This window comes from Syngnathus typhle, linkage group LG3 (genome assembly GCF_033458585.1).
Source record: "Syngnathus typhle isolate RoL2023-S1 ecotype Sweden linkage group LG3, RoL_Styp_1.0, whole genome shotgun sequence".
NCBI classification, from domain to species: Eukaryota; Metazoa; Chordata; class Actinopteri; order Syngnathiformes; family Syngnathidae; genus Syngnathus; species Syngnathus typhle.
Genome location: NC_083740.1, coordinates 19,961,051 through 19,986,666, shown reverse-complemented (window position 1 = coordinate 19,986,666; position 25,616 = coordinate 19,961,051). Strand labels below are relative to the sequence as shown.

Below are 25,616 nucleotides of genomic sequence, written 5' to 3'. Positions count from 1 at the left end.
ACAACAACGAGACGATAAGACTGGCAAAGCAGCTGTGGACGCTCTGATACGAGCACATACACACACATACACTACCCTTCTATCATCACTGCCGTTGTTGGACCCCCGGGACAAAATCAGAGCTACGAATGCGCTCCTGCTCTGAGCTGCTAATCAGCCCAATTCTGTCACGCCCCTAACATTCCACCTTCTCGGCCCATGACATGTTTTGTCTCAAGATCTGTTGTACTTATCCTTGATTGTATGCTGTGTGTGTGAGGATTTTTCTGGACTCAAAATACTCTCCATCAAAGAGAGTAGTTTGAACCCCAACTCTTCTCTTGTGTTCTCTTTCTGAGATCTCGGAGCACTGTTGCGGCAAATTCCGGCAGGCCTGTATGCATTGTCTCCCCTTTTTGGTCATTGTTTTTCATGTTTCTTGTGCCAATTGAGATATTAGGTATGTCTTGTTGCCTGGTAACAACAATAAAGCAGATTACCTCTCTTGTGTAACATCAGAGCTCCAACTTGGTGCCGTGGAGCTACGCCAGCATCTCTGGCCCCAGGTCGAAGAGGTCGGCCTCTGAAGGTGGTCTATGTAGGGGGCAGGTGTTGATGATGTGGTCGGCTGTCTGCTCGGGGGCCCCACACTCGCATGCCGCACTGTCCGCATAGACGTGTTGAAGCGCCCAACACCAGTTCTTAAGCGGTTCAGTGTGGTCCACTGCTGGTGAGATAGTTCGTCTCCTCCTATGGCGCCAGCTCCTGGTTCCCAGACATAACGGTGCATGAGGGAGGGGCCAGCTGCCTCCCACTCCTGCTTCCAAACTGCTGTCAGCCAGGCATCTCTGGAGATGTCTTCAGGGATGGAATTGAGCATCTCTTGTGCTGCCATGTTGTAGGGGTGGCGTGCCTTGAGTCTGCTTGGTGGAGCTGGAGTTGTTGCAGTGTTGTGCAGGATGTGCCAGTTGTTCTTTTTTGCCTTCCTGGCGAGAACGAGGGTGGCAGCCTCTCGCCGAAGGTTGGCTGGCGCTATTCCTGCGAGGACAGGCAGGAGGGACACAGGGCTCGGTTTCAGGCATCCTGTTATAGTTCGGAGGGCGTTGTTAATTGCCACATTAACTTTTTTGGCATGGGGGTTTCTGTTCCAAACAAATAAAGCAGATTGATTGATTGTTAGATTTCATTCCATACTTGAATAAACAGTTATTAATTTAACAAATGGATCAACGTCGCCATCAAGTGGCAAAAAAACAGAACTGTAACACGTATTCCAGTTAACCTGATGGGTTAATTTACTGTTAATCTACTGGGAAAAAGAAATGCCTCTGCAAAATTTGCATTTGATTTTGTATGATCACATTAGATTTTTCAGGATGTGCTCTATAACGTAACCCGTTACGCTATAAAATCTAATGAACAGTCAATTCAATTAGGGCTGCTCGATTATGGATAAAAATCCTAATCATGAATATTTTGTTCAATATTGAAATCACGATTATTTACACAATTATGGTCCATTCACACTAGTATCCAGGTGCTATCACCGTACACTCTGAAATACAAGAAAAAATTGCTTGGAATCGTGAATTGAAACCAAAACATGACTCTGCTCCAGAATGTACAAACACAAAATATCTGCTGTAGGTGCCAGACTAAGGTTGGAAACGAAGCATGTACAAATGAAGCATTCAACGTACAAAAAAAAACAAAAAACAACAACATATATTTGCCTTAACTATTTTTTTGTTTTTAGTGAATGTATTATGTCTTGTTTGCCCAAAAAACGAGAACATTTAGAATGTGTGTTGCGGCAACTTGGGAGGTGCGCGCCTGTCTGTGGGTGCATGTGACCACAAGGGGTCACTGCAAGTGTGTGACGTGAACGTGCAGCCCGCAGCAGAGCTCCACAGAGCGCCTCAACAGCTGAGCGCAATTTTTCCTGATTAGGAGCGCGCACACACCAGTGTACATCAGCAAACAACACAAGCTTTTTGTTCAGTGAGCAACACAGCAGCAGCAGCAGCAAACAGCACTGAGCTCCACGGATAAAGGAGAAAAACTCATGGGAAGAGGAGACCAAAGGGAGTACCGTTTTTTTTCGTGTATAGTGCGCAAAACTTAACTAATTTATTGTCCTAAAATTTGGGGTGCGCATTATACATGGGTACACATTTTTTTTTTTTTTTTTTTAATTTTTCTTTTTTTTAAGTCCCAATGACCGTCACACACGCAGGGAGGCAATGGGTACCATTTTTATAGTCTTTGGTATGGTCTTAACTAGGCTGGATGTAATTTTTTTTTGTTGGCGTTGATTTCTCCGACTGCCCGTAAACGCACCACCGCGCTCCGTGCGCGCACGGGAAAGACGCGTGCGGACGTGAAAAAGGCGGCTCTGTATGGGAGAGACGTTGAAGAGGAATAAAACCACCCTTGGAAACCACAACTTGCCCCTCGTCCAAAAAAAAAAATAATAATATTTTTTTTTAAAATTGGGTGCGTATTATACATGGGTACAGGCTTTTTTCCAGCATCAGCATGCCATTTTTAGGGTGCGTATTATACATGGGGGCGCACTATACACGGAAAAAAACGGTACCAGTTTTTCACCTTGACTGTTTCGCTCAATAAACCCGAACAAAGAGTGAAATCCCAGTCTAGTCAAATCCTTCCTTTTCAAGTGTGGAAACACATGAAGATTAAAATACACTTGCGAATGTGGGACATAAAAGTACAAAGGTAAAGGTGCAAAGCCCAAATAAATTACTGAAACAACAGAAATACTCTCTTCAAGAGTAAGTTGTGATTCAACGCCAAGTTCCTGAACGCTTGCACAGGATGATACATTATCGTTGCCGTTTGACAAAAAAAGTGCATATACAGTATATAATAATATATAAGTGTGGAGCTGGAGTTAATGTCACGCCTCCGCGTCACCTGACCTCCAGCCAAGCCCTACTCAGTGAATTACCCGCACCTGCTACGGCTCGTTAGGTTCCCTACTTAACCTCTCGGTGTGCTGCCAGTGGTTGTCAGTTCGTCTGCTTACCCTGCCTGTGATACTCCTGCCTTTTTCCCCGAACCGAGCTTTGTAGCCACCTGCTTCCGTGCCCTTTGACCACGCTTCTGCTTGCCGCCTGTCCTGACAACCAGCTCGCCCTTCGACCACGCTTCTGCTCGCCGCCTGTCCTGACAACGTGCTCGTCCTTCGACTTTCTGCCTGCCACCGACTACTCCTACGCGCTGCGCTCTGCCACGCCAGCCCGACCGCAGGTCCGGCGTTCCATTTCCCCTTTTGGCAATAAAGGATTGTGCTGCACTTGGTTGCCCTGCCTTTGCTGTCCTGACAGATAAGTGTGTATATATATATATACATATATATACATCGGCTGTCAGACGAAATTCGGTTGTCGAACCTCGCGAGAGCACCCGCATGCCAACTGACTCCGTTTGTTATTACATTCTCGTTACTCTGAGGATTGCTTCAACTCTAATCATGCCTCCAAAGGAAGCAAGTGGGAGCAGTAATATTTTTTTTCCCTGGGGCCGGGATGGCTGCGCACATCGGTCGAGACCGGCATAAATCTATGACGGCTTCCTGCTTATCCGGCCGGTGCTGACCGGGTCCCTCGCCTTGGCTTCGCAGCCCCGACCCCTGTAGGGAGTCCGCTCCCTCGTGCTCGTCGGAACCAACGACCTTCGCCGCGCTAGCCCCGTGGTGACCATCTGCACGTGCCCCGAATGAGTGCCCAGGACGCTGCTCACACGTTTGCCTGCTTTGGGATGTTTTCACCGATTTACGACCATGATCCATTAGGCGCCGTTGAACTGGACTGCCCTTACACCTGTCTATGGACCTTGTGGAGGCTATTTTGTGTATTTTGGGGGGTTCTCTGATATTGAGGGGTGCTGGTTGGCCGCTGTTCCTTTTTTTCCTATGCCTTATTGCTTTGCTTTGCTTTGATGGCTTTTATCTTTCGCACTTTCTGGCTTTCTTTGTGGCGCCGTTGTGTGGCAGCCTTATGAGAGCCACCCCTGGGGATCAATAATTGTTCAATGAATCAATGAATCAATCAATCAATCAATCAATCAATCAATCAATCAATCTACACTGGCAGCCAAGCCTCCGTCAGCCTGCCCTAGGGCAGCTGTGGGTTCTTACGTACTTTACCACCACCATAATGTGAGTGTAGGAATAATGTATTCATAGTAAAGCGTCTTTGAGTATCCAGAAAAGCGCTACATAAATCTGATGCATTATTGTTATTAAGATAAAAAAAATCAAGAATTTGGCTTGTCCCAACATTTTGTGTATGTTTGGCAACTAACAATCGAATGAATGTTCGTCCTTCGCTTTCGAAGATGACCATGTGACTTCACAGTGTCTTACGTGTGCGGAGATAGCTGATGAGGCCAATCCCTGCACGGAATGTTGCAGTGGAGGCAGGTTAGGGTTGAGGGCTGGTTGGGTAGGAGGGCAAAACTGTCTTTGGTTTTGCAAAGCTGTCGTTTACGTTCCGCTTCGTGGATGTGTCGCTTTTCAAAGTCTGCAACGCCGTGCTTGACTGCAGAGCACCAGTTGGTCGGTGTTGGGCATCGGCCTCCCAGGTCTCTGGGTCCAGACCGCAGCTTTTGAGACTGGCCTTTAGCGTGTCCTTGTACCGCTTCCGCTGGCCGCCACAAGAGCGCTTGCCAAGGTGTAGTTCGCTGTACAGAAGCCTTTTTGGAAGGCGTTCGTCTGGCATGCGGCAGACATGACCAGCCCATCTCAGCTGGGAGTACTTGAGGATGGCATAGATGCTTTCCATCTCTGCCCTGTGGAGAACCTCAGTGCCATCTGATGTTCAGTAGCTTCCTGAGGCATCTCATGTGGAAGGCATTGAGCTGCTTTGCATGTCGGCTGTAGACGGTCCATGTCTCACAGACATAGAGCAGGCAGGGGAGGAAAACAGCACGGTAGACCTTCAGTTTGGTCTACAGGCTGAGCCCTCTACGTTCCCAGGCAGAGCTGCAGAGTCTGCCGAAGGCTGCACTCTCATGTGCCACCCTGTGGATGACTTCCTCATCTATATTGGCCGTACGGGACAGGGTGCTACCTAGGTAGACAAACTTTTCAGCTGCCTTGAGATGTTCACCATTCACGCTGATGAGGGGCTCAGTGTTAAGGGCTCCAGGAGCATCTTGGTACATCACCTCTGTCTTTTTTGTACTGATGGTGAGGCCAAAGTCAGAGCATGCTGTGGCAAAGATGTCCATGCTCAGTTGCTGCATTTCCATCTGGCTGGATGCATTGAGTGCGCAGTCGTCCGCGAAGAGGAAGTCACGGACTGTGGTCGTCTGCACTAGTTTTTGCCTGTAGTCTCTGTAGGTACAACAGCTTGCCATTGATGCTGTAGCGCAGGTCTATTCCCATGTCCCTAAAACGGTAGGCGTCTGTCAGCATGGCTGAGAACATCATGCTGAACAGAGTGGGTGCCAGAACACAGCCCTGCTTGACTCCGTTTTTCACCTGGAAGGGCTCAGAGTATGCACCGTTGTCTTGGACTCATGCCTGCATTCCATCATGGAATTCGCGGACCATCTGGATAAAGATTTTGGGACAGCCAAACTTTGACATGCTCTTCCAGAGCTCACGTCAAACAGTGTCGAAGGTCTTTGTCAGATCTACAAAGCTGGAGTACAGACTGACGTTCTGTTCACGACACTTCTCTTGGAGTTGGCGAGCAGCAAGGATCATGTCAACAGTTCTACGACCCTGCCTGAATCCATACTGGCTCTCTGGGAGGAGGATGTCATACTCAAGATGTTCTGTCAGACGGTTCAGCAGAATTCTGGCCAGGATCTTGCCTGCTACAGACAGCAGAGCAATGCCACGATGGTTGTTACAGTCCTGCCGGTTGCCCTTTTGCTTGTATAGGTGGACGATAGAGGTATCTTTGAACTCCTGTGGTAGCTTCCCTTGGCTCATGGTGCAAAAAAAGGGTCTGTCAGATGTTTGGCCAGGGGAGGTCGACCAGCTGCATAGAGTTCTGCTTCGTGATGTGCATTCCAGTTATTTTAGGTGAACTGAATCTTTAGAATCTGTTCACTCAAAAGATTCGTTCAAACGAATCGTTCAATGAATGAATGGTTTTGTTTTTTGTTTGTTTTCACATACAAAAACATTTAAAATGTACATAGATTAAATAAATGTGATGGAGAAAGCCTTCAGAGCGGGGGATGAGGCTGGCTTGAGGGCAGCGAGGGCTGACCTGTCCCGGGGCATCAAGGAGGCGAATAGGGCATTCTCTTGCAGGATTACCACCCACTTCAAGGACAGCAAGGATGCACGGAGCCTTTGGCAGGGCATTCAGACCATCACGGACTACAAGCCCGCGCCGCAGAGCTGTGAGGGCGACATCGGTCTGCTCAACGATCTCAATCGCTTCTTTGCTCGCTTCGACGCTCAGAACAGCACTTGCCCGCTGAAGGCCCCTCCTCCTCCCCACAAGAGCAGCCCCTGTGCCTCTCTGCTGATAGCGTGAGGAGGGCGCTTGCCGCTATCAACACTCGTAAGGCGGCGGGCCCTGACAACATCCCGGGTCGAGCGCTGAAGGACTGCGCTGGGGAGCTGACGGGTGTCTTCACGGACATCTTCATCATTTCCCTGCAGCAAGCCGTCGTCCCTTCGTGTTTCAAGGCTGCCACCATCGTACCTGTGCCGAAGAAACCTGCCGTGTCCTGCTTCAATGACTACCGCCCCGTGGCACTGACGCCCATCATCATGAAGTGCTTTGAGCGGCTTGTCATGGAGCACATCAGATCCATTCTAGCCCCCACCATAGACCCCTTCCAGTTTGCGTACCACGCCAAACGGTCCTCTGAGGATGCCATCTGCTCTGCCCCCCACTCGGCCCTCACCCACCTGGAGAGTAGGGACTCGTATGTGAGATTGCTGTTTGTGGACTTCAGTTCTGCCTTCAACACCATTGTGCCCCAACGACTCATCTGCAAACTCGCCAAGCTGGGCCTCAGTACCTACCTCTGCAACTGGCTACTAGACTTCCTCAGTCAGAGACCTCAGGTGGTACGTGTTGGGGACCCCCCAAGGCTGCGTGCTCAGTCCGCTGCTCCTCACCCTGCTGACGCATGACTGCGCTGCGACCTACAGCACCAACCGCATGCGCTCCCTCACCACCAGACTCACCAACAGCTTCATACTCCAGGCTGTTAGGATCCTCAACTCTCTCCCCCCTTCTGCGTAGCGTCCTGTACTTTTGCGCTATATTCTGACTGTCTGCTGTATGCACACTTGCTCCGTTTTGCTCCTCTTATTTATTTATTGTGTTATTTGTTTATTTATTATTTATTCATCACTCTTATTATTCATTGGTTGTGCCTTATTGTTTTTATTTTGTGTTGTTTGTTTGTATGTATGTTGTGTACTTTGTCTTGTCACCGTGGGATGGTGGAAACGTAATCTCGATTTCTTTGTGTGTCTTGGCATGTGAAGAGATTGACAATAAACCAGACTTTGACTTTGACTTTGACTTTGAATGTCTAAAAAACCCTCCAGGGTCTTGGGAAGTGGCATTTTCTATAAATATGAATATATTTAAGGTAACATTTCAATGGATAGAGAAATATGCATCCTAATACATGTCATACATATGAAAAAAAAGAACAATTAATAACAGGGATAAGGCATACAACATATAACAATAGGGAAAAAACACATCGAAACTGTAACCAAAGAGAATAATGAATGGATCCAGGTTCATTTAGCATACTATATGGAAAGTATTTACCGTTTTTTTCCGTGTATAGTGCGCCCCCATGTATAATACGCACCCTAAAAATGGCATGCTGATGCTGGAAAAAAGCCTGTACCCATGTATAATACGCAACCAATTTTTATGATTTTTTTTGATTTTTTTTTTTTTTTTTTTTTAAGTCCCAATGATCGTCACACACGCAGGGAGGCAATGGGTCCCATTTTTATAGTCTTTGGTATGGTCTTAACTAGGCTGGATGTATTTTTCTTTGTTGGCGTTGATTTCCCCAACTGCCCGTAAAGGCACCACCGCGCTCAGTGCGCACATTAGAAAAAGGCGTGCGGACGTGAAAAAGGCGGCTCTGTATGGGAGAGACGTTGAAGAGGAATAAAAACACCCTTGGAAACCAAAACTTGCCCCTCGTCGTGACTCGGAGCCGCAACAAATGTTTCGGATTTGTGTAGGGTACATTGTGACAGACAGCAAACGAGCAGGTGATCGAGCAAGCGTCTGACACGAGAGCATTGCGGTCGCATGGAGCGTGTTTGAAGTGAACAGCAGAGAAGAAAGGAACAAGGCAAAGTGTTGTGAAATAAAATATTACCTGTAATACGGATTTAGGTAGAGAACTGAACTCTCGCTCTTTATATAGCTGACGTGTCTTGCGCATCCGTTCTGCGCATCTGTAATGTCGGCCTCCGTATGATATCCGGTTTGCGTGTGTGCGCGTGTGTGCGAGAGCGAGAGAGAGCGAGAGAGAGAGTGCGAGAGAGAACGCTCAACCGTAGCGCGCCGCCGACCGCCCAACTGCACCGCGCTGGTCGCATTATTGTGACAGAGCCGTCGCTGAAATTTAGAAGATATTTTTAAAGTCCTGATGTACTTTCTAAAATTTAAGTGGACCTCAGTGCGCACTGCGCAGGGAGCTTAATTTGGTGCGGTCGCGCAACCGCAGCGCGCCGGGCGCTTGCTGTCGCATTGCTTAAAGAGCGCCTTTGTGTTTTAGGATGAACAGCAGAGACCAAAGGAACAAGACAAAGTGTTGTGAAATAAAATATTACCTGTAATACGCATTTTGTTATTTGCTGATTGAAACTGCTAATTAAACTGTGAATTGAAACTAATAGGTGGAGAACTGAACTCTCGCTCTTTACATAGCTGACGTGTCTTGCGCAACCGTTTTGCGCATCTGTAATGGCGGCCTCCTTATGACGTCCGGTCCGCGATGGAGATTAAAAAACAAACAATATTTGACAATAACACACCATCAAGGATTGCACCATCGCATCAAACGATGTGTCGTCAATTATGAATTTTACTAAGTGTGTTGGGCAGGATGGCTGAATGCGATGCGCGGTTGACAACAAACAAGAAGAAAGGTGATTTCAAGTTTTATTTCGAGGGAGATTTGTCATGTCTCGTCCCCAGTTTTGCTATGTGTCTAGGTTGCCATAGTTTCTGTTCGCGTCGCCCCTCTCTTCCTGTGTCACCTCAATCGATGTAACGTGTTTTTTATTTAAGTCCTGTCTGCCCCTCGCGCACCGTCGGATCATTGCATGTCTTACTGTCATGATGTGGTTTCTGTTCCTGTCTTTGGTAATGTCACCCTGTCTTTTTGTTCCACGACTTTGTCGGTCAGTCCTGTTGTTGGTTTTGTTGTACTATGACTTTCTTTAAAAAAAAAAAAAAAAATTAAACATTTTTTGTACCCATGTATAATGCGCACCCCGGATTTTAGGACAATGAATTAGTTAAATTTTGCGCACTATACACGGAAAAAACGGTAGTGTCTAAGAGAAGTGATTTCAGAGCTTTATTAAATTGGTGAGAAGACAAGTCCCATAAAAATAGTGGCAGCGAATTGTAAATCGTTGACCCTCTGTAGCCTATGTTAAATTGAGTTTGGGCTGTACGGGCTATTGGTGGTCTGAGGTCATTTGAGCTGCGTGTGGGGTAATTTTGGACCTGACAATTATGTCTAAATAAGTTTTGAAAAAATTGGGGAAGGGTTCTCCCCAATGAGCCATCAACAAAGAGACCAATTTGAAGATGATTGACTTGGAAAACAGTGAGGATACCTAGCCGAGTAAAAAGAGGCTGAGATGAATGTTTTGGATGTACACAACATATTACTCTTAGAGCTCGTTTCTGCAGAAGATACATAGGCTCAAGTATGGTCTAGCCCAGGGGTGCCCAAACTTTTTCCTGTGAGGGCCACATACCGTTATGTATAATGCGCAAAATTTAGCTAATTTATTGTCCTAAAATCTGGGGTGCGCATTATACATGGGTACAAAAAAAAAAAATCTCAAAATTATTATTATTTTTTTTTTAAATCCGGATATCATACATTACAGTTGTGCTTTCTTCTCTGCTGTTCACTTCAAACACACTCCATACGAACACAATGCTCTCGTATCAGACGCTTGCTAGATCACCTCGTTTGCTGTCACAATGTTCCCTACACAAATCCGAAACATTTCTTCCCTATTGAGTATGCTAGCGCATGCGCAGTGATACTGACCGGCAGAACATCCGGTTGTTCCCAAAGATGATCTTTTTTCTGAAATAATTTTACGTTCACGGACTTGAGTAGGAGTCAAAATCTGGGTGCGTATTATACATGGGTACAGGCTTTTTTCCAGCATCAACATGCCATTTTTAGGGTGCGTATTATACATGGGGGCGCATTATACACGGAAAAAAACGGTAACCTTTCCCTTCTCTTTCAGTTTGTAACAGAAAAAGTGTGGCGTTCGTAGGGGAGCTTAAAAAATTTATTGTTTTCCAGAAAGCCACACATAACCAAATAACGGTTATTTAGTAACCCTTTCCAGGTTCTTTACAGAAAAAAAGTCAGGAAACAAATAATACTATTAATGAAATAAATAATAACTAAATAACCCTCTCTGAGTTCTTCACAGAAAAAACAGGAAATAAATAATAACTAAATAACTCTCTCTGGGTTCTTCATAGAAAAAAAAGCCATGGAACATTAACTTTCTGTTGTGCCATGCACAATCTTAACAGATAAAAGTTCAGCTCAGTTGTCAGAGCAGAATCTCTCTGACACATATGAGCAGTCTCTTAAAGTTCTCTATAAGTTCCTTCCTTATAATCATTTTGTAGTTTCCAGTAGGCTTGTAGACACCGCTGTCTTTTTTGTTAAAGTTTGCTAGTGCGTCATAGTCTGGAGTAAAATTTGTTGTGGCAATTCTTAGGCGAGATCCGAGGTGTTGGTCCGTTTACCTCGATCTGTGACGGGTTGATGTTGACGTTCATGTGGCTGAACGTCACGTCGCAAAAGGCGAGCCAAATTGGCCACTCTCTTTTAAACGCTCGGCACTGTGTCCACCTTTCTTTTCCTTGGGCGACTCATTTTAATGGAAGGATTCCAGGGGAAGGTTTGTGGTTGGCTTTAGCGCAAAACTGCATCTGAAAGCTCAGCGCGCGAATTACAAGAATGCTGTCATCACAGCCCACGCTCTAAATTCGGGACTGATACAAATAGAGCGCCAGTGCGCCATATCCGTACTACTGAGTACGTACACGCACTTGTGAGTGTGCACCGAGCTTTCTGACACGGCTTCCGGTAGTAAATGCGCAGGCGAGCGCTTCCCCATCTACTGGGGAAATGCAGTCATTGCAGGCAAAATGACCAAAAAAAAAAAACAGTTTAATAATACAATTTGTTCAGGGTTGGCGGGCCGGATTAAACGGTCCCGTGGGCTCTTGGCCAATTTTGTGGAAATAGTCATGATATGAGATTTCCAGGACAATGATCCATCAATCATAATGCCAAGGAATCGTGTAGAACACACGTTAGTAATAGCGATGTTATCAATATATATTGCTGGTGATTTGTTAAATATATAAGATTTGAGACCAAAACATATGAAGTTTTTTTTTTTTTAATATTAAGTGATAATTTGTTTCACCAAAACCAAATGGACAGTTTACCAAGTTCCTCATTTAAGACCCTTATAATGGTGTTGAGATCTTTGTGAGAGTACAGGACATTTGTGTCGTCTGCAGATAAAATTTTGGACAGTTTATCTGAGACATGTGACAGGTCATTAATGTATATCAAAAATAACAAAGGCCCAAGAATTGATCCTTGAGGCACTCCGGATTGCAGAATTGGTTCCATTGTAGGATACAAACTGTTGTCTGTCTTGAACTAGAGAAGCGCATTATTTTCTATTCCAATATGAGACAGTTTTTGCAATAGAATATGGTGATTGACCGTGTCAAATGCCTTAGATAAGTCCAGAAAAATACCTATTGTGTTTTCCTTTCTATTCCTCGCACTATATCAAAGTCAAAGTCAAAGTCAGCTTTATTGTCAATTCCTTCACATGTCAAGACACACAAAGAAACCGAAATTACGTTTTCTCTATCCCACGGTGACGAGACATATTGGACAATAGACATACAAGTAAACGACACAATATAAAAACAAGAAGGCACAGACACTAAATAATCCATCCATCATTTTCTGAACCGCTTAGTCCCCACGGGGGTCGCGGGCGTGCTGGAGCCTATCCCAGCCGTCATCGGGCAGCAGGCGGGGGACACCCTGAACCGGTTGCCAGCCAATCGCAGGGCACACAGAGACAAACAACCATTTGCACTCACACTCATACCTAGGGACAATTTGGAGTCTTCAATCGGCCTACCAAGCATGTTTTTGGGATGTGGGAGGAAACCGGAGTGCCCGGACAAAACCCACGCGGGCCCGGGGAGAACATGCAAACTCCACACAGGGAGGGCTGGATGTGGAATCGAACCCACACCCTCCTAACTGTGAGGCGGACGTGCTACCCAGTGCGCCACCGAGCCGCCCAGACACTAAATAATAATAAATAAATAATTAAAATGAGTGATGAACAACTAATAAGTAACCCAATAAATAAGAGGAGCAAAACTGAGCCAGTGTGCGTACAGCAGACAGTAAGCATAGCGCAAAGTACAGGACGCTACGCAGACATTTAATTAATTATTTAATTTACTAAATGTAAGAGGGCCACAGCGTGGTGACTTCAGCTTCAGTTGGTGGCTCATCAAGAGCAGTGTTGACTGGCACTTGAGGGAGGCGCGCAATAGCTTCATCAGTGATGACTGAGGGGCGGTTGAGGATGCCGTTGAAGTGCTCAGCCCAGCGCTTGTGGATCTTCTCTCTGTCTGTGACCAGGGTGTTGCCATGTGAGCTGAGGAGAGGGGAAGATCCTGAAGAGGTGGGACCGTAGATGGCTTTGCGAGCGCTGTAGAAGTTCTTGCTGTCATTCTGGTCTGCATAGGACTGGATCTCATCAGCCTTCCTGCTAAGCCGGTTGTCCTGCATTTGACGTAGCTCCCGCTGGGTGGTTGGTTTGATGTTCTTGAGGGCAGACTGTTTTTGAGAGGATGTTGGATTACTGAGGTGTGCTCTGTGTAGGCGATGTTTTTCCTGGAGAAGATCTTTGATGTGGTCATAATTCTCGTCAAACCAGTCCTGCTGCCTGCAGACTGGAGGTCCTACTGCTTTGAAGGCAACAGTGTGTGAACAGTGTCTCTGAATGCAGCCCAGTCCAACTCCACGTTCCCTGAAGGTTTCAGGTCTTGCAGTTCACTGGCGAGCTCTTCATCCAGGGATTGCTTCACAGAGGCGTTGGCGAGCCTGGAGACGTTCAAACGCTTTGGGGGTTTGGAACCTTGAGGCCTTCTGGGAGGGTGGATCTTGATGTTCAGCTTTGATACCAGGAGCCTGTGGTCAGTCCAGCACTCTGCACCACTCACTGCCTTAGTGACCCTGACATCCTGACCCGTTGCTTGACGATGACATAGTCCAGTAGATGCCAATGTCTTGAGCGGGGGTGCATCGAGGAGGCCCTGTTGTGCTTTGGCAGGCAGAAGACTGATTTGGTGATCAGTAGCTCATGTGCCGCACAGGTGTCCAGCAGGAGGGGGCCATTGCTGTTACAGCTGCCCATCCCATTTTTGCCGAGGACCCCTTCCCAGGAGTTGTGGTCGGTGCCGACTCTGGCATTAAAGTCGCCAAGAATGATGAGCTTATCTGCCCTAGGCAATGCGGTGATCGTGGCTGTCAGGTCCTCGTAGAACCTCTCCTTCACATCGTCTGGGTTAGTCAACGTGGGGGCATAGGCGCTGATGAGTGTGGCAAAGTGTTTGCCAGGGAGAGGCAGGCGCAGTGTCATCAGACGGTCGTTGACGCCTTTGAGAAGCGCAGCCAGCTTATTGACCAAGTTGGATTTGATGGCAAAGCCGACTCCTGCGTCGCGTCTCTCTGCCTCAGTGCGACCGATCCAGAAGAATGTATAGCCAGCACCAGCTTCTGTCAACCGACCCTCTCCAGCTGGACGGGCCTCGCTGAGGGCAGCGATCTGGATGCCATACCGGTCCAGCTCTCTCGCGATCAGGGCAGTTCTTCTCTCAGGTCTTGATGTGGTGTCAGCCCTATCGAGAAGTGTGCGCGCATTCGATGCGCCAAGGGTGATTGGTGTCACCTTTGTCCTGTTTCCTTGTTTCTTACCACTGGTATTGGGACTCCTACCTGCCGCGGCCAGCTGGCCAGTAAGAGGTGAGGCAGGCAATTTTTGAGGCACCTTTCTTAGCCTGTTCCTCATGCCAGGAGCTAGGCAGTGCAAACCTAAATAGGGCTGCCTAGTCGCTCGGGGGGCTGCCGGAATCCAGTGCTGCCTCGGTTCACTGGACAACGACCCTATGGCCCGAGCCGCCTGGGTGCGAGTTTGTGACTATAGCTTCCAGTGAAGTCCACACCAGTCACTTCGCCACTTGCCCGACGCCGCTTGACTTGCAAGGGGAGCAATTGCGGGGAGTGTGTGTGTGCGTGTGTGCGTGTGCGTGTGCCTGTGTGTGTAAAGTTATGACTTGCGCGGTGTATTGGATTTAAGTGAGGGTGGGTTGCGCAGCACCAACCTCACTCTCTCGCCCGAGTCCACCTGTATCCAGTGGTAAGACAGAGTCAAGACGGCTGGAGATGGAGCTGGGTGCAGTGGATGGAGTGATGCATCCAGCCCGCAGCGCTCCACAAAGCTTGCTGGTGTCGCCGATCGGCCCGTTGAACCTCTGAGGGTTTCCTCAGCGCTTCCTGCCGAGAGTCAGTCTTTGGTAGCAGTTTAACGTCGTGCTCAGGAAGTGCTACATAAATCTGATGCATTATTGTGATTAAGATAAAAAAAATCAAGAATTTGGCTTGCCCCAACATTTTGGGTATGTTTGGTAACTACCAATCACCTCATAGAAAATTGTACATCATACTTAAAATGGCGTATAATTTTGTACACTGCAGAACACACCTTTGGGTCTCTTGTCTCCTTTCCAGGGTGATGCTACACGAACAAGCGTCACATTGGACTTTGGAGATGGTCACGCTTTGACATATTCCAATCTGAGCTCCATTGAGGATGGGATCAAACACATCTACAAAAATGTGGGGATCTACCGGGTGACTGCAGCAGGAAAAAATAGACTCGGAACAGAGACTGCGGTTCTCTATCTACACATAATCTGTGAGATATCCAGAATTTTATATTTATATTGACAAGTGTGTAAATTAAATTTCTCTCGAGTTTTTATTTTTTAAAATAACTACTGAATATATTACTTTATGCTTTAAAATACCTACCTATTCTGAAAATCCACACTGGTAGACCACAGGCTAAGGATGCTGCTGATCATAAATAATACAGACATAATTCTCAGAACTGACCAACATATTTATTTAAAAAAAATCTGGACTAAAATTAATCTATTTATGTACAATTATTTTTGTTTTTGAGTAGGTCCGCTGGAATCCATCCATCTCTCAGCTCCCTTTGTAGCTGTGAAGAACAAGGAAGTGAACCTCACAGCGATTCTGTGGCCTAACCAAGTGGGAACAGTTACGTATATCTGGTGGATTGGAAATAGCACTGAGGTAATGTGTACCTACTAGGGGTTTAAATCGCGGGTTTTGTCCCGATACGATATCATATCGATACAAAGAACTACGATACGATATTTGCCGATATCTTAAAGCCTGCTGCGATTCATTCACGATATATCACGATATAGTGCTCTACGATCTATATATATATTTTTTTTAATAAGAAATATAGAACAATATCCTGATTTATAACAATTCATACACAAAATCAACAAGGTACTGCAAACTCTTTATTTAGGAAATTACAAGAGTATTGTAGTATACAAAGTGCTTACTTTAACACTGAACTTTGATGTCATGTTTTTTCTTTAAATGTGCGGCGAGATTTGTGCTCCCTGAATATTTGATCACCGCATGGCAGAATTTACAAACTGCACGTGTCTTGTCCGTTGAGCCATTTTTTCTTTGGAATCCAAAGTGCTTCCAAACGAATGACTGGAAGCCTAAAGGGGAGCAAATTTCCTCGTCTCTTTGGATACTAGCCATAGCACCAGCCCAGGAGCCGCGTACTAGTTGTCGACTCCCCTTTCACGTGCCTGCTCTGCTCACAACGCAACAACGCCGCGCACTGCTCCCGGAAAGAGGAAGCAAGCAACAATGAACTGGATTTCAAAATAAAGTTGCGTCTAATGTCCGAAATCAAACACGGCGATATAAATCGATGTTTACGTTTAGCATCGATGCCAATAAATTGTAGAGCATTATATCGATTAATCGATGTGTATCGATGAATCGTTACACCCCTAGTACCTACAGTCAGTTTCAATGTCTGTACTGAATCCTCTGATCATATACTATAATATTTTGCAGCATAATGGTTTACTTGTTCCATCTCATTTGTTTAGTGCAATTACATTGCCAGCAGTCAGTAAGATTCATTTCCAGGTTTGGACTCAGCCAAAGTTTCCCTTTGTCACCAATTGTGTTCATAACTTCTTTCAACAAAATCCACCAATTCCTATTCATCTCATGGAGCAGCCTTTTTGCCACTTGCCGAATTGACATCACAGTTGCTCAAAGCTTTGCCAATGACCAATTATGGCTCACTCACAAAGGTCATATGATCAAATCCAAAAAACACACTCACGGAGTCCTGCTCTAACATTCCTGACAGAATTAATAAAAAATGACAGTTCAGATAAATCTTTTGAAGAAGTGAGTTTTTATTGGTTGGCACCTCTGTTGTGTTTATTATTTCTTTGTTTATTGTTTGTTTTATTTATTAGATTTTTTTTTACTTCTTTGTTCAAAAGATTTATTTAAGAAAATTAATTGAGGTGCATAGGTCATCAGTTATGGTAGGAAATGTAAAAAAAAAATTCGGAACATTTTTTGTCACAAAAAGGATTTTGTGTGTGAGTGCGTGATTGAGAGTGTGTTGTGTGTGTGCACCATTTCTGTTGCGAATATGGTGTAACAAATGAGCAAACTAATTAAATAATTGAGTTATAATTTAGTTACTGGGGTGCCTGCAGTTAACACAAACTGTCACACAAAAACCACTGCAATTACATAATAACTACTGCAAACACAGGTTAACACCATTTGGTAGACAGCATACCCAACGCTAGTTCACTTAAACAAAAGAACTCCCCGTCGGGGAATCGAACCCCGGTCTTCCGCGTGACAGGCAGAGATACTGTCCACTATACTAACGAGGAACACATTTAGCAAAGAGGGTCTTTTGTGACTTGTCACTAGAACCGGCCGCGTAGTCTCAGGTTAAGAACCACTGATTTAGATGTTTGTTTTTAACAGACGTGCCAACATGATCTTTAATTATATAGCATTTTCACATGCGCTTGAATTTGATAACCAGAAGCATGAAAGCACACTAGCCCCTTATGATGAATAAAATAAATGGATCTCGTTTTCCCTCGCCCGGACGCGGGTGACCGGGGCCCCCCTCTGGAGCCAGGCCTGGAGGCGGGGCTCGAAGGCGAGCATCTGGTGGCCGGGACTTCGCCCACGGCGTCCGGCCGGTCCCAGCCCGAAAAGAAAACGTGGGTCTCCCTTCCCATGGGCTCACCACCTGTGGGAGGGGCCAAAGGGGTCGGGTGCAGTGTATGCTGGGCGGCAGCCAAAGGCAGGGACCTTGGCGGTCTGATCCCCGGCTGCAGAAGCCGGCTCTTGGGACATGGAATGTCACCTCTCTGGCTGGAAAGGAGCCCGAGCTGGTGTGCGAGGCAGAAAAGTTCCAACTAGACATAGTCGGACTTGCCTCCACGCACAGTTTGGGTTCCGGTACAAGCCCTCTCGAGAAGGGCTGGATACTCTTCCACTCTGGAGTTGCCCACGGTGAGAGGCGTCGAGCAGGTGTGGGTATACTTATTGCCCCCCCGGCTGGGCGCCTGCACATTGGGGTTTACCCCGGTGAATGAGAGGGTAGCCTCCCTTCGCCTTCGGGTGAGGGGACGAGTCCTGACTCTTGTTTGTGTCTATGCACCAAACGGCACCTCAGAGTACCCACCCTTCTTGGGGTCCCTGGAGGAAGTGCTGGAGAGCGCTCCTTCTGGGGACTCCATCGTTCTACTGGGTGACTTCAATGCTCACGTGGGCAATGACAGTGAGACCTGGAAGGGCGTGATTGGGAGGAACGGCCCCTCCGATCTGAATCCGAGCGGTGTTCTATTATTGGACTTCTGTGCTCGACACGGATTTTCTATAATGAACACCATGTTCAAACATAAGGGTGCCCATGTGTGCACTTGGCACCAGGACACCCTAGGCCGCAGTTTGATGATCGACTTTGTAGTCTGGTGGTGGGTTGGCTCCGATGGTGGGGGAAGATGCCCGTCCGACCTGGCAGACCCAAACCCTCTGTGAGGGTCGGCTGGGAACGTCTGGCAGAATCCCCTGTCAGAAAGAGCTTCAACTCCCACCTCCGGCAGAGCTTTTCCCACGTCCCGGGGGAGGTGGGGGACATTGAATCCGAGTGGACCTTGTTCCACGCCTCCATTGTTGAGGCGGCCGACCGGAGCTGTGGCCGTAAGGTCATTGGTGCCTGTCGTGGCGGCAATCCCCAAAGCCGCTGGTGGACACCGGCGGTAAGGGATGCCATCAAGCTGAAGAAGGAGTCCTATCGGGCCGTTTTGGCCTGCGGGACTCCGGAGGCAGCTGACAGGTACCGGATGGCCAAGCGGAACGCGGCTTCGGCGGTTGCTGAGGCAAAAACCCGGGGGTGGGAGGAGTTTGGCGAGGCCATGGAGAATGACTTCCGGACAGCTTTGAGGAAATTCTGGTCCACCATCCGGCGTCTCAGGAGGGGGAAGCAGTGCAACGTCAACACTGTTTACAGTGGGGATGGCGTGCTGGTGACCTCGACTCGGGACGTCGTGTGTCGCCTTCCATTGTGGAAGCAGGGCCTGGGGACTTTGAGGCGGACTCTCCAATCTCTGGGGTCGAAGTCACTGAGGTAGTTAAAAAACTCCTCGGTGGCAAGGCCCCGGGGGTGGATGAGATCCGCCCAGAGTTCTTAAAGGCTCTGGATGTTGTGGGGCTGTCATGGCTGACAACCCTCTACAACATTGCGCGGACATCGGGGACAGTGACTTTGGATTAGCAGACTGGGGTGGTGGTTCCCCTCTTAAAGAAGGGGGACCGGAGGGTGTGTTCCAATTACAGGGGAATTACACTCCTCAGCCTCCCTGGTAAGGTCTATTCAGGGGTGCTGGAGAGGAGGGTCCGTCAGGAGGTCGAACCTCGGATTCAAGAGGAGCAGTGTGGCTTTCGTCCTGGCCGTGGAACAGTGGACCAGCTCTTCATCCTCAGCAGGATCTTCGAGGGTGAATGGGAGTTCGCCCAACCAGTCCACATGTGTTTTGTGGACTTGGAGAAGGCGTTCGACCGTGTCCCTCGAGAGGTTCTGTGGGGGGTGCTTCAGGAGTACGGGGTACCGAGCCAACTGATAAAGGCGGTTTGGTCCCTGTATCACCGATGCCAGAGTTTGGTCCGCATTTCCGATAGGAGACCCCGGGGACGACCCAGGACGCGCTGGAGAGACTATGTCTCTCAGATGGCCTGGGAACGCCATGGGATCCCCCGGGATGAGCTGGATGAAGTGGCTGGGGAGAGAGAAGTCTGGGAGTCCCTCCTGAAGCTGCCGCCCCCGATGGATGGATGGATGGATGGATGGATGGATGGATGGATGGATGGATGGATGGATGGATGGATGGATGGATGGATGGATGGATGGATGGATGGATGGATGGATGGATGGATGGATGGATGCAGAAGCATGAAAGGGCAATTGATCAGCAAGATATTGCCACTGTGGCTTTAATTAAATTGAAATATTACAGGTAACTAAATGTGTAGTTGGAAATTAAATGTGTATCACTCTGTTAGATTGCAAACATTTGTCCCTGTTTTCTAGTAGTAGTAGTAGTAGTAGAAGTAGTAGTAGTAGTAGTAGTAGTAGTAATAGTAGTTAGTATATCGCACTTTAGATTTCAGAGAAATCTCAAAGTTCTAATTTAATACCACACCACCTGCTTTTTTTAAAGACACATTATTCACTCCATGTGAGGCTAACGGTATTGATGAAATGAAACACATTTTGGTTACACCTTTTTTGTTACAATTTTTTTTAATACATCAAATGTATAGCGATTCTTTCCACCCCAATCTTCAATCAATCTTGAAGGCAATTTGCACAATTTTGCTACAAAACCAAATTTGTAACCCAACGTTACATCTCAACTCCAGAGTAAGCCCCTCGTTAATGTTAATTACATATGGACAAAGTGCACCTTAGCGGCCTGTTTGCTACAACGCGAGCGTGCGTGCGTGCGTGTCTGTGTGTGTCTCGACGGGAACACCACCTTATCGTGGTGAAGCACTTTGTGCATCTCCATGACCCACTCCTGGTAGGGTCACCCAAGCCGTCGGTTTAAAAAGCTAAAATAGATCGGAGCTGTAAACATATTCAGATTTTTTTATGAAAAGCCCATACAATTATGATAGTTGCAGATACGTATATTTGTGATGTTTCAACCAGCTCTGTGCGGTGTGCTCTCCAAACTCCAAATCTACCAACGTCATAGTTCACTTCAATTCCGTTGAGGCACCATTTCTGTTGCGAATATGGAGTAACAAATGAGCAAACTAATTAATTTATAATTTAGTTACTGGGGTGCCTGCAGTTAACACAAACTGTCACACAAAAACCACTGCAGTTACATAATAACAACTGCAAACACAGGTTAACACCATACCCAACGCTAGTTCACATAAACAAAGTAACTCCCCGTCGGGGTATCGAACCCTGGTCTTCCACGTGACAGGCGGAGATACTGTCCACTATACTAAGGAGGAACACATTTTGCAAAGAGGGTGTTAGGGTGGTGCTCACTCTAACTTATTTTGCAAGAACCACTCGGAGACAAGTTAGTCGTTTTGGGCACCTGCAGGCGGAGAGTCCATTCGTCACTGTGCGTACAGCAATGATCGAATGACGTCTGACTCTCGCTTCCCACAAGACCATCTTTATTAGGAGAAAAAGGGTGGGGGTGACAGTGGACTGAATAGAAAAGTAAAAAAGGCCCTTGACCTCTAGATTAGCAGGGCAGGGGATGTTTTACGACATTGTGTAGGATGGAACAAGCTAGGTTATTTATTACTGGTTACACACCAACATAAGCATAAAACTAATCTACCAAGGTTATTCATTACTGGTTACATACATTCCAACATAATCATATGATCAAGATAGTTTTGGAAAACCCTGACATCTCCCTCCTGTTTTATCATACGATTATGTGAACCAGATCAATAAAACATAAGTAAGAAAATATAAAGAAGAATAGTAAAAACAATAATAAAAAAATCAATAAAAAAAACTGAGATGACAGCGAATGGGCTGGGGAGCGTGTAGGGTGAAACATGACAAAAACAACAAACAATGATAGCAACAACTTCCAGTGAAGATGAGGACTTTCCTCAATACTCCAGATTAAACTTATTGTGTGGTCTAAAAACCTGCTGGCCGATGTTAATACGCAGGAAAAGTCTCACACGGTCCCTCTGCCTTAGGCGACCAGAATGCTATCAATAAGAAAATATAAATAAAGTCACGATCCGTTCCGAATGAAGTAGGACCCGTCCAATGGTACAGCCATGTTGGCAGGAGAGCCCTTACACCTTGAAATGGCTCTCCCATCCTGGCACACAGCGGTGATGTCCAAAGCTCCCATCCAGTTCCCTCCTGGAGAGCAGTTGTCGTGGATGCATCCGTGGGTCTTGTTTTCTTGGATGAAACACGTGTAGTTCATTCCAGGTAGCGTCCTGGTTTAGGCCACTTGTGGCATCTGTCGTCCTCCAACAGTCACATTGGGATTAATCCAAAATAGTTTGATCACAGATTCATTCCTGCGAGTCCAGGGCGGTAGAGGTAGCGTCACTGACTGACAGTACGGTGTTGATATCAATCTCCTCCCATGGATGCCATACATTTCGCTTCAGTGACATTCATTGCTCTGGCCTCCAAGTGAACTTGTGTGGAGCAAGGGGAGTTTTTGGAAACACAGATAACATCCCTCCTGTGTGTGCGCTCTCACAGCGACCTTCACATACCAGTACCAAGCGTTGGTTTCGTATGGGTTTCTGGGGTCTCATGACCAGTCCTCAAAGTTCTCATCGTGTGACCATCGTTTCCCACGGTCAACATTATCACTTGGTCTGTTCAGATGTGTCCATAGACCATAGCATGCTCCAACCACAACGCAGCAGAGGATCCACCTGGCATGTGGAGCCCCGTTGCTACCAAGATGACTGGAACACCGAGACATCCCCCCGCCTAGCGGAGTTGGGATCGTTGTTCGCAGACTTTGCCACCGTCCCGAAATGAGGGGTCCAGCACTCCTCGTAGCTTGCAGTGGCTAAGGTGAATCCAGCTGGGTCGTTCAGCGATCTTCACTGCGGAGGGGGATAGTCAGCAAGACTTGGAATGGTCCCTCCCACCATGGCTGGCCCAGTTCTTTCTTTTGATGACCTTGATGTAGACCCAGTCTCCTGGATTGATGGGGTTGTCGACCTGTGAGGAGGAAAGATCAGGCGGCAGTAAATTTGCATTTGACACATCCTTCAGCCTGAGGGCCCTGATCATGCTACCTATGTTCTTCATCTGCTTTTTGCAACTCTTGTAGTCAATTGTAATGCCCTTTTTAACGAGGCAGATAGGAGTGTTTGAAAGAAGAGTTTGAGCACTTCCTAATGATTCCTCCTAACCAAAGACCGTTCATGACAGGGGCTTTCCCATTTATTGCCTCCTGTCTTAAAGGAGATTCCCTTATCCATGCCGTCTTCTTCCTAACACGTTCACACACACACCGAGCGCGCACCCAAGGCTCAGACAAACGACAACAGCCTGACACAACTTTACAGAGATTACGCACAAACACAGAACACAGACAAAGGGATTCTATACATCTCTCATGTAGCTTCTTTTGATAGAACCTCCTATTGGTAACTGTATAGCGGACTGTTCTGCATATAATCCCTTACTCAACTCCCTTGCTTCTACTTTTCCATGTCGGTGCAGTCGTAACCGATCCCTATTGCAGTCATTGTCTTGTTAACTGTCGCCTTGTGCGACTCCTATGCATGATTGTGTGAAAGTCAAAAATTGAACGTATCCAACTTTTTGACCACCCAAACTCCACTGTGGTGCAACGAACTTACTATTTTATTGAGTAGGTACATTGAGCAACCTAGCTTCCTCTTGACTGAATTCACTTTAGTCCAAGTGTCCTATTCTAAAATGTATCTAACTCAATTTCTACTTCTTATGCCTGATGAGCCAAAACATCAGATCTCGCTCTTGTTTCTCTCCGTTTTAGCCTATTTGTCCTATCCAAATCTGTTCAGTCTCCGATTATGATGCGTTACTCTGTAGCTCTACGCATTATTCAATTTTTTATCAAATCTCCTCAGTTCTGTCAAACCCAGTGCACAATGAAGCTCCTTTCCACTTTACCCCAAGCCCCACGAAGTTTCAGCACCGCCACAGCACGGAGTGCGATTTGGTCGTTGGACATTTCAAGTCCATATCTTTTGCCGCACCTCACCCTCTCAAGATGGTGTTCTTTTGTTGTTGCTTCAGAGTCAACACATCCATCACTCTCGAATGAGTCCATTGTTCAAATGTCCATTTTTTCTTCAACATTGTGAGTTCCTCCACTTCTCACTGTCTTTTTTCGTCCCCGAGGATGTCGTCTTTCTTCCAGAGTGTACTTGCCCCCCTACAAGTACAACAACAGTCTTTCTTTGTCCTTGCCAAAGGTCAAAGGTGCCTCAAAGCCAGGCACCGTTTTGTAGACGTCCATGGTTGCAGGCAGAGTCTCGGGATCGAGTTTTCAGGGATCCTGGCACTGAGAGTGACAGACTGGGACATCAAACTTGTAACCAAATGTAGCTGCTGCCATCAGTTCGCTAGTAACGTTTGTTTACCAAACTTCAAATTCTCCTAGTAACAGCGATCTCGTCTTTATATTGTAAGTCCTGCAACTCATCCTATTATCGAGCTACGTTTCGTCTATAGTTCCTATTTAATGAGACAGTACATTGTCTTCGGTATCATTATTTAAAATTAACTCAACGAGGTCTGCGTTCCACATCTAGCCCTGATCTATGTCTTGACCTCTCAAACGTTATTACCTGTGTCATGCTTGCTCAAAAATGTGACTTAGGATATGGTGTTGTGAATTTCCAATCTCCCTGATCAAATTGGATCCCGCTTCTTAGCTCTTCTTTCTCATGCTCCTGTTAGCCCGCAACTATCCAAATTAATAATGTTGTTTTCTTTTAACTGTCTTTCTGTTGAACCTCTAAATCTCTCTTGTTGCTAACCTATCTGCACCAGGAAGGGTCTTAAAGAAAGGACCAACAGATTACTCCCAATATCTCCTCATTATTTATGAGTTAGCCTCCCTTTCCTCACTCGGGTGCATATCTTGTCAGTTGTTAATGGAAACCAGATGTCTCGTGCCAATGAGATCATGGACCAAGGCCCAAACAATCCCGCACGAACCTGACCCGAAACATGACCCGGTCACACTTAGGCTTACTAGTGAGATATACATTGCATGATACCAGAATAGAATTTTACCACAGTATGACACTAAATGTATTGGAAAATCCATATGTCGTAAAGGTTTGTATTATTACTATCTTCCACTATCTGTCCTATTCACTCCCTCCTTGACAACGCCCATGCCTCACACCTTGACAAACGTTTTGGGAGAACGTGTTCTTTACTACATATGATTCCATCATTTAATTTGACTTTCTTTTCAAAACGCTTCTCAATTTCCCAGTTCACACATCTTCTGCATGTGTTACTGGTTCTCCAGTTTTTTCTCTAGTTAATCATTAATCCAAAAGCTATGTTTTTCATTTTAGCATTCAACTTACTCAAAACCACTCTTTCAGCAAAGTCGCTCTACTAATTTTCCATAGTAGTCGCCAACAGCTTCAACCATTCAACCTGTATTTTCCTATCATTCAAGGCAATCATTCATCAATGCTCATTTGCATCTCACACACAGTCTCCAAAAAGGAGTCTTACCATCACATTGGTCTCAATTCATCCAAGCTCACCACACAACATCCATATACCATTTTCAACTCAAGGTTCCTGATAGAACAATCCACCAATCCAAAAAAAAAACTCAACTCATAAAAACTACTGGCAAATTAATCTGAATTTTTCGTTTGTTTTTAAATTTAAAGAACTCAATTTCTCCGATTTAGCTCGCATATAATTTTATAACACCATCAATCAATTATTCCTATTAAATGTAGCATTGCAATGTCTTAAATTCACAATTTTGCTTCTTCCAATTCCTGAAAGCATGTTCTGTCGTTTCTTTTTCAAATTTCTCATGAGGGCTCAACACTTAACATGCACTAGTGTGGATAAATTTCTGCTCGCAAAC

The 25,616-nt window shown here is 46.3% G+C and overlaps 1 protein-coding gene and 1 non-coding gene across 3 annotated transcripts in view; one reads left to right on the top strand and one right to left on the bottom strand.

The window, feature by feature from the left end:
- LOC133151487 (VPS10 domain-containing receptor SorCS1) overlaps positions 1 to 25,616 on the top strand; it is a 214,455-nt gene that overhangs the window by 145,365 nt on the left and 43,474 nt on the right. For both annotated transcript variants that reach the window (XR_009713916.1, XM_061274566.1), the window contains exons 19-20: positions 15,079 to 15,265; positions 15,539 to 15,672. Coding sequence is in view for 1 of the 2 variants with exons in the window: in XM_061274566.1 (XP_061130550.1) it covers positions 15,079 to 15,265; positions 15,539 to 15,672 (321 nt within the window). In the remaining variant the exon portion in view is untranslated. The remainder of the gene's footprint in view (positions 1 to 15,078; positions 15,266 to 15,538; positions 15,673 to 25,616) is intronic.
- On the bottom strand, positions 17,271 to 17,342 carry trnad-guc (transfer RNA aspartic acid (anticodon GUC)). The gene has a single exon. It is a non-coding gene; the product is annotated as a tRNA-Asp (tRNA).